Raw genomic sequence first — 12031 nt, 5'->3', positions numbered from 1 at the left:
AACCGTCTGGTAAAAGCAATGCCCTTCAGTACCATGCACATCAGTCAAGTTGAATGTTAATCTTTTGAATCCCCTGAGCCTCCTTGGTTTGGAGATGTAATGTATAGATGAAGAGTACAAGAAACAGCTGAGGGAGGAGGCGTGGCCTGAGGTTAGAGGAATATAGAGGCCCTGAGTCATGAGTTCAAGACTTACCTCTGTCACTGATGCTCTCTCAACCTGGGCCAATGTTTCTCTCAATCCTGTCCTACAGGCAAACCCCAACCGGTCTGTTTTTCAGGATCTCTATAATGAAAATGCATGAAATATATTTGCTTACATTGGAGTCCCAGGGCATGCAAATCTCTCCCATGCATATTCATAGTGGCCCATCCTGAAAAACAGACTGGTTAGGGTACACTTCCAGGGCTAGGTTGAGAATCACCAACATCCATCTGAAAACAGTGCATTTATCTTAATCCGGCTTTCCCAATCAACAAATTTTTTTTTTCTCTATGTACGGTATTTTCTACATTTGAAGGGTTAGCAGGAGGAATGGGATTTCACATAGGGCTGGAAACTCACTTGTTTTCCCTTTAACAGTAACAGAATCCCCCAAGACGTCCGCGTAAACAGGCAGGACTGTTAATAAATACTCTGTGCTGGGCCTCAGGTCTGTCATCAAAACAGTGTTTTTGTCACCGTCCAGAATAACCTGCTGGCACATAACACAGAAAGGACATGGCTTAGCTCCCAGTTTACAAAGCTGCAGGAAGCCAATGAGGCTATATCAGAGTCAGCATCACTGGAAGGTGTCAAACTGGCACCTCTGGGGCTGTCAATGAGCCTGGTGTTCAGGATCATCGGAAAATATACATGAATTATTCGTAACCCAGGCTGCCCTGTATGCAAATAAATCTAATAAATATTAATTGTGGATATCATAAACGCCAGACCTGCTGGTGGCCTTCAAAGGTCTAGAGTTTGGCACCCTATACTAGCACTTACTACTGAGGCACTGTCTAGTAGGGATGTGAATCGTTTTTTGACGATTTAAAATATCGTCCGATATATTTTAAATCGTCAAAAATCGTTAGAGCCGCGATACAATAACAATTCCCCCGATTTATCGTCAAAAAATCGTAAATCGGGGGAAGGGTGAGGGCGGGAAAACCGGCACACTAAAACAACCCTAAAACCCACCCTGACCCTTTAAAATAAATCCCCCACCCTCCCGAACCCCCCCAAAATGCCTTAAATTACCTGGGGTCCAGAGGAAGGGTCCCGGTGTGATCTTTTACTCTCGGACCTCCGTGCGTTGTAGAAATGGCGCCGGCACTACCTTTGACCTGTCATATGACAGGTCAAAGGTAGCGCCGGCGCCATTTTGTTTTTTTGTCCCCCGACGTCAGGAGCGTAGGAGATCGCTCCCGGACCCCCGCTGGACCCCCAGGGACTTTTGGCCAGCTTGGGGGGGCCTCCTGACCCCCACAAGACTTGCTAAAAGTCCAGCGGGGGTCCGGAACGATCTCCTACCGCGAATCGTTTTTCCCTACGGAAAAACGAAGTCCAGCGGGGGTCCGGGAATGATCTCCTACCGCGAATCGTTTTTCCCTATGGAAAAACGATTCGCGGTAGGAGGTCGTTCTGGACCCCCGCTGGACTTTTGGCAAGTCTTGTGGGGGTCAGGAGGCCCCCCCAAGCTGGCCAAAAGTCCCTGGGGGTCCAGCGGGGGTCCGGAATGACCTCCTGCAGTCAAATCGTTTTTCCATACGGAAAATGGCGCCGGCTATACGGCGTATGGCCGGCGCCATTTTCCGTACGGAAAAACGATTCGCGGTAGGAGATCGTTCCGGACCCCCGCTGGACTTTTGGCAAGTCTTGTGGGGGTCAGGAGGCCCCCCCAAGCTGGCCAAAAGTCCCTGGGGGTCCAGCGGGGGTCCGGGAGCGATTTCCTACGCTCCTGACGTCGGGGGACAAAAAAACAAAATGGCGCCGGCACTACCTTTGACCTGTCATATGACAGGTCAAAGGTAGCGCCAGCGCCATTTCTACAACGCACGGAGGTCCGAGAGTAAAAGATCACACCGGGACCCTTCCTCTGGACCCCAGGTAATTTAAGGCATTTTGGGGGGGTTCGGGAGGGTGGGGGATTTATTTTAAAAGGTCGGGGTGGGTTTTAGGGTTGTTTTAGTGTGCCGGTTTTCCTGCCCTCCCCCTTCCCCTCCCCCCCACTGGACCCCAGGTAATTTAAAGCATTTTAGGGGGGTTCAGGAGGGTGTGGGATTTATTTTAAAGGGTCGGGGTGGGTTTTAGGGATGTTTTAGTGTGCCGGTTTTCGATTTACACGATTTACACGATATTTAAAAAACCCAAACTGCGACGATCCAATTCCCTCCCCCTCCCAGCCGAAATCGATCGTTAAGACGATCAATCACACGATTCACATCTCTACTGTCTAGAGAAAGTTTAGGAAGCGTGTCCTATTTAGGTCTATATCCTTGCACATTCTCCTTTTCTTCCCCGCCTCTTTTTAGGGCAAAACCAGAAAATCTCTTTTAAAGCTCTTTGTGTATCTTTCTGCTTGCATGCATGCATGCACCACCTGTTTCTGCTCGCCCGCTAGCAGCTGCCCGGTAGCAGATAGGGAATCCAGCGCCACATGGTACCCTGTCACAGCCCCTGTAGCAGGCGTCCAAGTCAGCCGGAGGGAGCTGTAGCTCTGTTCACTCACAATCAAGTCCCTGGGGCCAACAATCTTCTCCACTGAGAGAGGAAGAACAAAAAGGCAGGTGAAAATCCACACCCCCAAATCATTTTGCACCGAGAGTCTGGGAAGTTCATGTGTGGCATGTTACCATCGCATACTTACAGACCACAATAATCCTCATGGCTGCCTTTAATTCAGCGCTGCGTAACTAACTCTCGCTCTGGTTTTCTTCCAGTGCAAAAGCTGCTCCAGATCCATCAGCTGAAGCATCATCAGTAGTTTAAAAATAAATTTTGCAAATCATGCCAAAAGCAAGAGCAGGTTCTGCACTAGAGCAAACCTTTCACACATCTGCCCCCATTATCTGTTGTTGCTGGGGCAATGCCTTGGCATTTGCTATTCATTAACACTGCACATTGATGGTAATGAAAGTTGGTATTTCTAGAGTCCTTTTAGGGTAAACAACGCTTGCTGACATCACTCTAGACCCTGGATGACATCACTATGCTGATAATTATAAAAATTGTGCATCACCCACTAAAAATTGTTGCTAGCAGTACATTTTTTGTGGGCTATCATAAGGCTTGGAGATAACTGCACGGAGTGGCAGTTGTCACCCTTAAGAGAAACATGGGGGTAACCTACACGGTGCGGCAGATATTACCAAAAAAAAGCTGGCTGCGCAGACTGGATTAATCATTTGGTCCTTTTCTGCCGTCATTACTATGTTTAATTTGTGTGAGAATGCGCATGCATTATCTGTACCCTGAGAAAGGTTCTTATTATGGGCTGAAACACCGATGGAGAGAAATGCATTTCACCCCGTCTACGCAGAGTACTGGATTGTCGCGTGCCTTTTTTTTTGTATAAAGCCAAATCCGCAACACAGACCGAAGGCAGCAAACATAAGCAAACTGACACACTCACTGTCCGTTATTTCTCTGATTGGCCTTGGAGGCTCGGACGCAGTGAAACAGATCCTCCGTGAGATTTTGGGCAACAAGGTGCTTAGGAACTGGAAATCTTCCACATATAGCACATGCTCCTCGTAGGGGTCAGAGGCAATGCTTTTCAGTTCTTTCTTATCAGCGCTTTTAATTCCTAGAGCCAAGAAGAAAAGGGACTCGCTCACTGTGTTGGATGCCAAATATAAATGATCACTTTCTGCTCTGGAAGGACGAGAACTGGAATGGCAGGAGGTGCTGCCGGAGGTGCCCATGTGATTCACCTCCTGCAGCCCCTCAGACCCAAATATATATTTCCTCAAGTCTCAGGCTGCCACAAATCCAGGCCTAAGCGCTGCCACGGAGTTCCCATCGCTTGCTACAGACCAGTTTTCACACATTTCAAACTTTTTTTTTACACTATTTAAAAAATAAGTATTATTTATTTATTTATTTAAGGATTTTTATATACCGCGGCTCGTTAGCAAACATCACCTCGGTTTACAATGAACATTAAATTAGCAACAAGCTTTACAATCCAACAGATATAAGTAATGATATATAGCTGATAACATAGCACTTACAAAAATTGAAATAAATCAAACTAGAAATTAGCTAGGGGTATAAAAGTAGACAATAAAGAACAGATGCTCTTCTTTTACTCTCCCAGATAATAATTACAAAGAAGAAATGAACAACTTTACCTATTTTTAAGCACTGGCTAAACTTTCCCATGCAAAAGGCACTTTTAAAGGGATAAAGCCACCTTTTTCATTGAGGAATGCAGCACCCTTTTTTAAAAAACTGCTCTGGCATACCCTGACATTAGGACAACAACCACACACCATTTCTGTTATCCAAATATAAGCTTCTGTTTCCTTTCAGTCACAATCTTGCACCTTCCCTCATACTCTTTTTCTCATCTTCTCTAACACATCACACTTCCACGGAACAATGGATGTCCAGAACTGGAGGGAGATCTGAAGATAAAGGCACTATTCTCATACAGCAATGTTACATTAGCAAGCATGAGTCATTCGCACTAACTACTGATAATACTATTTAGCACTATCATAAACAATTAATTGTATATCCCACAAGACAATATACAGAAAGATGCATCATACTTTTCCTTCATAGCACATACACCCACACAGCTCAGTTATCAGTTAACCGATCATATCTTTTCAACCAAACACAGCACTACATGAAGCAGGTCAAACCGAAACTGGATGCCAGACCACTAGAAATACAACAAATAAACCACATTTTTACGAAACAAAAAATGGAATAAAATAAATAAAAACATAGAATTATTCCGTTAGCCTCTTTCTGCATTGAGAGGACAACAATGGCAGGGGAAGGAGGTGACCTATGATCCTTTTCCTCCCTACCTTGGCTTTCTAGATCTGGAAAGCACGGAGACCTCCAGGTCCCTTCCTAAAATCAGATAAAGAAGAGGCCTGTGAGATCTTGAAAGCCTGTGCACTGCAACATCTTTTTTGTTAGTCCTTTCAATGGTATCTCAAAGATTCCAGTTTTCTCCAGGACCAATATAGTTACAGATGCTTCAGAGTCCAACTTAAAATGTATCTATTTATTTTAAAGCCTTCTTGACTTTGTTACTGCAATGTATTTCTTTGAATTTGTTTTTATGCTTTTCTAAACCGTTGTGATGTAACTACGAATGACGGTATATAAAATCTTTTAAATAAACAAATAAATAAATAAATAAAATTAGTATGAAGTCAATATGTTTACTTAACTTTATGCCTTCTTAGGCCTTTCTTTCCAGCTGCTTAAGCTTCCAAGTTTTTACCATCCCTGTTGAATGTAACTTTGATTCTTCTGTTTATCCACTTATTTAAATATGTATTTTCTGTTACTATCCCCTTGTTCGATGTAAACCGACCTGATATGGTATTTAACCATGAAGGTCGGTATAAAAAAAATACTAAATAAATAAATAAATAAATAAATAAATATTCAAAGACATTTATCCAGGTAGCTTGTTCCCGGATAATTTTAAACATAACTGGCGATATTGAAACATAGCCGGTTAGGTTTCAAAGATATCCAGGTGTACCTGGATAATTGTATTCAAGGATATTTAGCAGGATGATTATCCCACTGAATAACCCTGATAACTTATCGAGGTAATTTTATCCAGATAACGTATCCATTTTACTTTTTTTAACTGATTTTAGTAACAATAAAGATTCAAATACTATAATACATAACCACCTTACGTTAAAAATAGTGGAGCTATCATGCCAGCAAATTCTTTGTCCATTCTCAGATGTCAACCCCCATGCCCAATGCACTTTTCCTGTAAAGTAATTGCCAGGTAGCATAGTATCACGGGAATTAAAATGCAGTCCCTGTAACACCAGGGAGTCCTAATGAACTCTTGTGTGGGTATTATGAGACAAGACAACAGCACCCTGATATCTGAAATGTGTCTTCCCAGGAGCGTTGCAATTTTGTGTCAGATCCCCTTTTGCTAGAGTAATAAAACACCAAAGCAGCGGAGTATAAAGGAGGACATACACTTTTGTTCTACGTACGTACCCACAGCAAACACGGTAACTCCCCTGTCCTGCAGCAGTATGGCTTTCTCCTCCACCGCATCTGCAGATTTCCCATCGGTGATTAAAATGACTATCTGTCAAGAAAAACGTTAAATTAATGTGGCCACGAAGGAAAATGGGTTTTCCTTCTTAATGTTCTCTACCTATTTAGTAGTTAAATGCAACCAAAAGCAAACTTTGTTGTGAGATTAGGGTCCTTCACCTTTTCCCTTAGGCTCTGGGGTGGGTGGGGTATAGAACTGCCACCTCACCTGAGGTCAACCAAACAGGAATTTCTGATTTCCCTAATAAAAAGCAGGGCTACGTCTGTATGCATGCAGTGGGTCGAACATGGATAGGATCAGCCTAGTCAGGTTAACCTGGGTAAGGCGACAACCCTACAGACAGTGGAAAAATGGTGAAATTATTGGCCATCGAAATCAGGGATTCTGCTTCCTTGCAAGGAACAGTTGGGGGTTTGTTTTTTTCCTGCCACTGCCTCAAGCAAACTCCTTGTCAGTAAAGCCAAACGCCCTCTAGCACTCCACGGGCCTAGCTCAGGTGGGAAGGGGCATCACCCTCTTGCATCCGCATCACGGCGCTTTATTTGGTGCCTCTGCCCGACCTTCGCTGCGTCCTCTCTTGATCTGGAAGGATCAAACGTTGTATCTGCGAGGAAAGCCAGGGCCTCCCCGGTTTTCGTGTTTCCCCCTTTGTACGAAATGTCTCCAATGGCCTGCTGCACCTCTTCTACGGAGAAGTAATCTGACAGCTCAATGCTCATCCTGGAAAGAAATGAAGAAGAGATGGCTGACTGGATGGACAGGCAGGCACTGTGGATACATGTAGGACAGGCATTATACAGTTGCATAAGCTATGAAGTTTAATTGCAGGAATAAAATCCCATTTGCGGCACTTCATTGGTTCATGTACCCTCTGCATCAGCACACACACACACACACACACTCTCTCTCTCTCTCTCTCTCTCTCTCTCTCTCTCTAGAGCATGTTCACTGCGTTCTTTAGGGAACTACAACTAGGGCTCAAAATTCAGGAGTTCATACTCTGAAGGACATACCATGTGGTGCAGAAACATGGAAATATAGTGACTCAGTAAACGATTGCAGAAAAAGTCCCTCCATCCATCCAGTCTTCCCAGTTTTTCTCTCCACACTGCTAAGGATACAATCCCAGCTGCCAGCCAATGGGCGTGACCACCTGCAAGATATCTCCTTATGCAGGACAGTCCTTTTGTTTTCCTCCTTTGAATACCATTTTGGGTAGATGAGCAAATGAGATCCCCACTCACTGCCCTCCAACTCATGCCATTCCCATGCCTAACCACAAGGCTCTGTGATAAACTAGTTGTAGCCCAAACATTTGGCCTCCTAGCTCCCGTCCCCCACCACCAACCCACGTAGCCTGCTAGACAGATCCAGGTATTGAGTGCCGATATTTTTCCTAGGACTTCTAGTTGATTACAGAACTTGCAGAGCATATGACTGCAAATACGAAGCACACAGCCTATCTAACTGCTCATTTTCCCTTCATGCTGCAATATTACAGAAACCCATTGATCTCTGTCATCCCTCTCGCTTGTCTCCTCAAATTAGCATCCCCACTGCTTATCCCATGCCTCTGACCCTTCAGCAGCTGTGACTTGCATTATTGGTCCAACAGAAGCTACTCCAGCCTGCAGAGTATTCATTTTGACCTCAAGACCAATACCGCTCCTAGAGCTCTACACGACATGCTGTCAAGTGTGACCCTTTTCCAAACAGGATTGCTCTTAATGGTTAAGGTGAATTCCAGCAGCTAAAATTTTTTTTTTTTTAAATGGGGATTGTTTAAAATGTGGTCACAAAGCTGCTACCCTGATTCATGGGTTGTGGGAATGTATACAGTTTTGGGAAAGCATCTTTCAATCCATAGGTACCTGGTGGAATGTTACCTTAAATGCTCAGCTGCGCTGTGCATGTTAGGAATGGATTCTGATACTTTCGGGGTTGCGAAGGAAAGGAATTTGTTTATCTATACAGGCTGGTGGAATCACTGTGCTTGGTGTGCTATGTTTAGTATGCATTGGAAGTCTGGTACAGATTTGTTGTATTTTGTATCTTGTATCTTTTATTTTTATTCTTGGGGGATGGAAGGTGGGGAAAGGGAGGGGATGCGCAGGAAAAAAAAATTCATTTTCGTTTTCAGTTCGTTTTCAGAAGTTTTTTTTCCACAAAGTTTGGTTTGTGGATTGTTTGATTTGTTTTCATTTTTGAGAAAAAAAACAAATCAAACAATTAAAAAAATGAACCCCCCCCCCCCCAAAAATGAAAATGAGTCTTCCCGGGCCTCCTGCCTGCCGGCCAGAAAAAATGCAGGGGCCTGGATCCCCCCCCCCAGCCCCCACTTACCTGGTCCAATGGGGATCCACTGGCTTCGGCCTATCGGCCTTGCGTAGGCCAAGTGCGCAGTAGGTCACTGTGACCTCAGCCTACTCAAGGCTGAGGCTTAGGCCTGACCCAGAGGCCAGGTCCCGATGCCGCAGCCTTGCTCCAGATTCAGGTCCAACACCGCGACCCGACCTGGAGGCTAGGTCCCGACACCGGGGCCTCAGGTCGTGGCATTGGGCCTGGGTCCGGGCCAGGACCTCAGTGTCAGGACGCATCCTCCAGGCCAGGTCGCGGTATTGGGCCTGTATCCGAGCCTCGGTCTTCGTCAGATACCTGATGGATAAGGTAAGTTTTGTTTTTTATTTAACTTTTTTGGGGGCCTCGGCTGAGGGCTCGGTGTCGGGACCTGGCCTTCATCAGATACCCAATGGATAAGATAAGTTTGGTTTTTTTGTTTAATTTTTGGGTGCCTCAGTTGAGGCCCTGGCATCACCCCATGCCTCCGCCAAGGCTCCAGTGTTGCGCTCAGGCCTAGGCTTTGGGCCTCGGTCTATGTTCTAGGTGTGGTCCTGGCTTTGGGCCTGGACCTGGGCCCAAATCATTAGTTTAAAATTAAACGAGTGAATAAGATTTGTTTCATTCGGGCACCCCCGATTTATTTCAGGACCCCTCGAATGAAACAAATTAGCCTTATTCGTCACCTTTTGCAGTTTTGTTTTAAATGAATGCACATCCCTAATTGCTATAGGACTTGATACAGAGTTTGCCACAGGAGTATTTTACTGGTGTTTTCTTTTCTTGTTTCTTGCTTCTTGTGCCAATTGTCTTATGTTGAAAATTTGAAATAATTTATGCAAAAAAAAATAAATAAATGGATCCATTTACCGTGACATTTTTAATAGATGCTTGGAGGGTATTACTGGTGCGCTGCGTGCCTGTGTGCTCTTGTGTTCTTATTCCACAAGACAGAACAAGACATCTTTCTTTCAATATTTCATTGTAGTGCTCAAGGAAGCAGGCCCCTGAGCTGTCAGAGAACTTCTAAAGTCATATGTACTGTAAGCAAAGGAAAGATTATGGACCGGATTTTCAAAAGCTTACGTGCGTAAATCTGAAGGATTTACGCATGTAACCAGTCATACACGCGCTGGGCCTATTTTCAAGCCCCGGGACTTACATGCGTCCCGGGGCTTGCAAAAAGGGGTGGGGAGGGGACGGGGAAGGGGTGGGGGGTGGAGAGAGGCGGTTCAGGGGCGGGGGGCGGGGTCAGAGGCTCCTGGCACAGCAGCCATTTGCTACTGGGCCGGGGATCGCGTGCCGGCAGTCGGCCGTCGCGCACAACTTACTTCAGCCCCAGGGCTGAAGTAAGTTTTTCAACAAGAAAATAAAAAATAAAAAGATAGGGGGAAAAGGGCAGGGGAGGTAGGGGGAGGTAGGGGAAGGGAAGGTGGGGTTATAAAATGTTATAAAATGTTATAAAATCGGGCGTACATGTATGCATGCCGGGTAGCGCGCACGCATATACGCCCACACGTACCTCTTAAAATTTACCCCTATCTGCATTGCAGCCAAGTAAATCCTAAATGAGACAGCAAATAAATGTTATATATTTATTCTACAAGTCCACTCTTTCCAAACTGGAAAAAACTACAAAGATGCCAGACAGAGCCCGAACCTATCCAAACTGTGCACTTCATTAGGGACGGAGATATAACAAGTTAATAATTATAACAGTATTGTACCTTCTACTTACAAGCCATCCAGGCTTCAGGAATGTGCTACCTACCTTCCTCCCCAATATATTTCTGCATATTAAAGAGGTTGGAAATAAATCCAAATTATTAATCTTGGAGAAATAAATATCCAAGGGTTTCTGAAATTATATCTGATTGGATGATATTAGCTTTTTCTGGTATGGTTTGGCTTGGGTTGCCTTGACTTACCTCGTCGTATCTCCATAAAGTGCAACTCCAAACCGCACGCCCTCTTTCCCTATCACCGCAACCTCTCCAAACGACTCGATGATGCCCCTGATGAAGTCCTTAATCGCTTGTAAGTTACTCTCGCCAACGCTCCATGACTCATCCACCAGAAACAAGATGTCCGCCATTTCTGCTGTTCTGCACACTGCAGGGAGGAAGGGCACAGCCTCACTCAGAATGTTACTTCAGAATGGCTTAAGGCCAGAAGAATTGTGTGTGGGGAAAGAATTTAGGAGAAATAAACAACATTCAGATTTTTTACCATTGGGAGCAATTGTAAAACAATGCATGTTGCTGCAAACTCTGGGAATGCTTTATACCCACGCTCTTGGCACCAATTTTCAAAGTAAAATTGTGCATATACTTTCACTATGAAAATTTCCTAGGGACACAGTACCTGTGGAGAGTGGAGACATGCACTTCCTTTTTCCACAGGAGTACTTTTCCCGATTTAAAACAATGCACATGGTTTTGAAAATACTAAACTATGTGTGCCATTTTCTCCCCCGAACCAACCCTGCCCTGGGCACAGCTTCCCTCAGTGTAGGTAGAACAGGACGTGTCCTTTTACCACTGTATAGGGTGGAGAGTTTTTAATGAAAGGGCTCATAGAAAGGGCTTTGAAGGTTGCCCTCATTGTGTATTATACAAATCCTACTCTGCTTTTAGGCACAATCTGCCAGAAATGACTACAGTTGTGCCACCTCAAGGGTGCAGCCTTAAATCAAGAAACATGCAAGTAGCAATACCTATGAAGTCATAATGCATGCCATTTTACACCATGCAGTGCTGCTTATCAAAACACGGTAGCAAGCTACTATAATCCAGGTTCCTTCCCACATGAGCTTATCATGTGTTGGAGCCTTACAATGTGGACCAAGCTATGTTGACCTGAGTGATGTGTTTTGGACCTGTCAAAAAGGGGTTTTCAACCCTGCAAGCCGCCGCAGCCAAGGTGAAGGAATACAAAAATACATCAAAAAATACGTCTGCTCTCCTGTGACTGACAAATATTCTGCAAGAACCAGCATCCAGCACACACAGTGTTAACAAGTTGGAAAAAAGGGCTGTACTGTTTAGCCTGCCCAGAGAACAGCACTACATAGCCAGCAGAGAAGGAAGGCAAAGGAATGCTGGGAGACCATTTAAGGAAGAACAGGCGCAGTTTGGCTGGCTCTGTCTGTATGGGAGGGGCGGGGAAGGTCAGGAGTTAGAGCCAGGAAGAGAGAAGTGCACCTGTCAGCCCTGCAATCACTTCTTCTCCTGAAGAGCTAATTATCGAGAGGAAAAGACTGAAGTCTGCGCTCTGAGGAAATAGAGAGACAGATAGAGCTGTTCTTGCTTCATAGACGAGCTACATGTAAAATCCTAACAAAGAGGCAGGGGAGCCATGAGCTGAGAGACTTCCTTTCCAGAGATATCCAGGCTGGATCACCCTCCTAAGAGACAGTGTTAAGTA

The 12031-nt window shown here is 44.9% G+C and overlaps 1 protein-coding gene across 12 annotated transcripts in view; it reads right to left on the bottom strand.

Annotated features, from left to right (window-relative positions):
- LOC115098596 (collagen alpha-1(VII) chain-like) overlaps positions 1 to 12031 on the bottom strand; it is a 420825-nt gene that overhangs the window by 362231 nt on the left and 46563 nt on the right. For 11 of the 12 annotated variants that reach the window (XM_029615285.1, XM_029615292.1, XM_029615282.1 and 8 more), the window contains exons 3-8: positions 10534 to 10717; positions 6829 to 6988; positions 6205 to 6298; positions 3617 to 3790; positions 2585 to 2745; positions 565 to 697 (exon numbers count right to left, since the gene is read on the bottom strand). In XM_029615285.1, the coding sequence (XP_029471145.1) occupies positions 565 to 697; positions 2585 to 2745; positions 3617 to 3790; positions 6205 to 6298; positions 6829 to 6988; positions 10534 to 10717 (906 nt within the window). The remainder of the gene's footprint in view (positions 1 to 564; positions 698 to 2584; positions 2746 to 3616; positions 3791 to 6204; positions 6299 to 6828; positions 6989 to 10533; positions 10718 to 12031) is intronic. The other variant, XM_029615283.1, reaches the window with a different exon arrangement.

The sequence above is a fragment of the Rhinatrema bivittatum genome, chromosome 9, assembly GCF_901001135.1.
Source record: "Rhinatrema bivittatum chromosome 9, aRhiBiv1.1, whole genome shotgun sequence".
NCBI lineage: Eukaryota > Metazoa > Chordata > Amphibia > Gymnophiona > Rhinatrematidae > Rhinatrema > Rhinatrema bivittatum.
The sequence above is the reverse complement of the archived record's forward strand: the minus strand, read 5'-3'. Positions and strand labels throughout refer to the sequence as shown.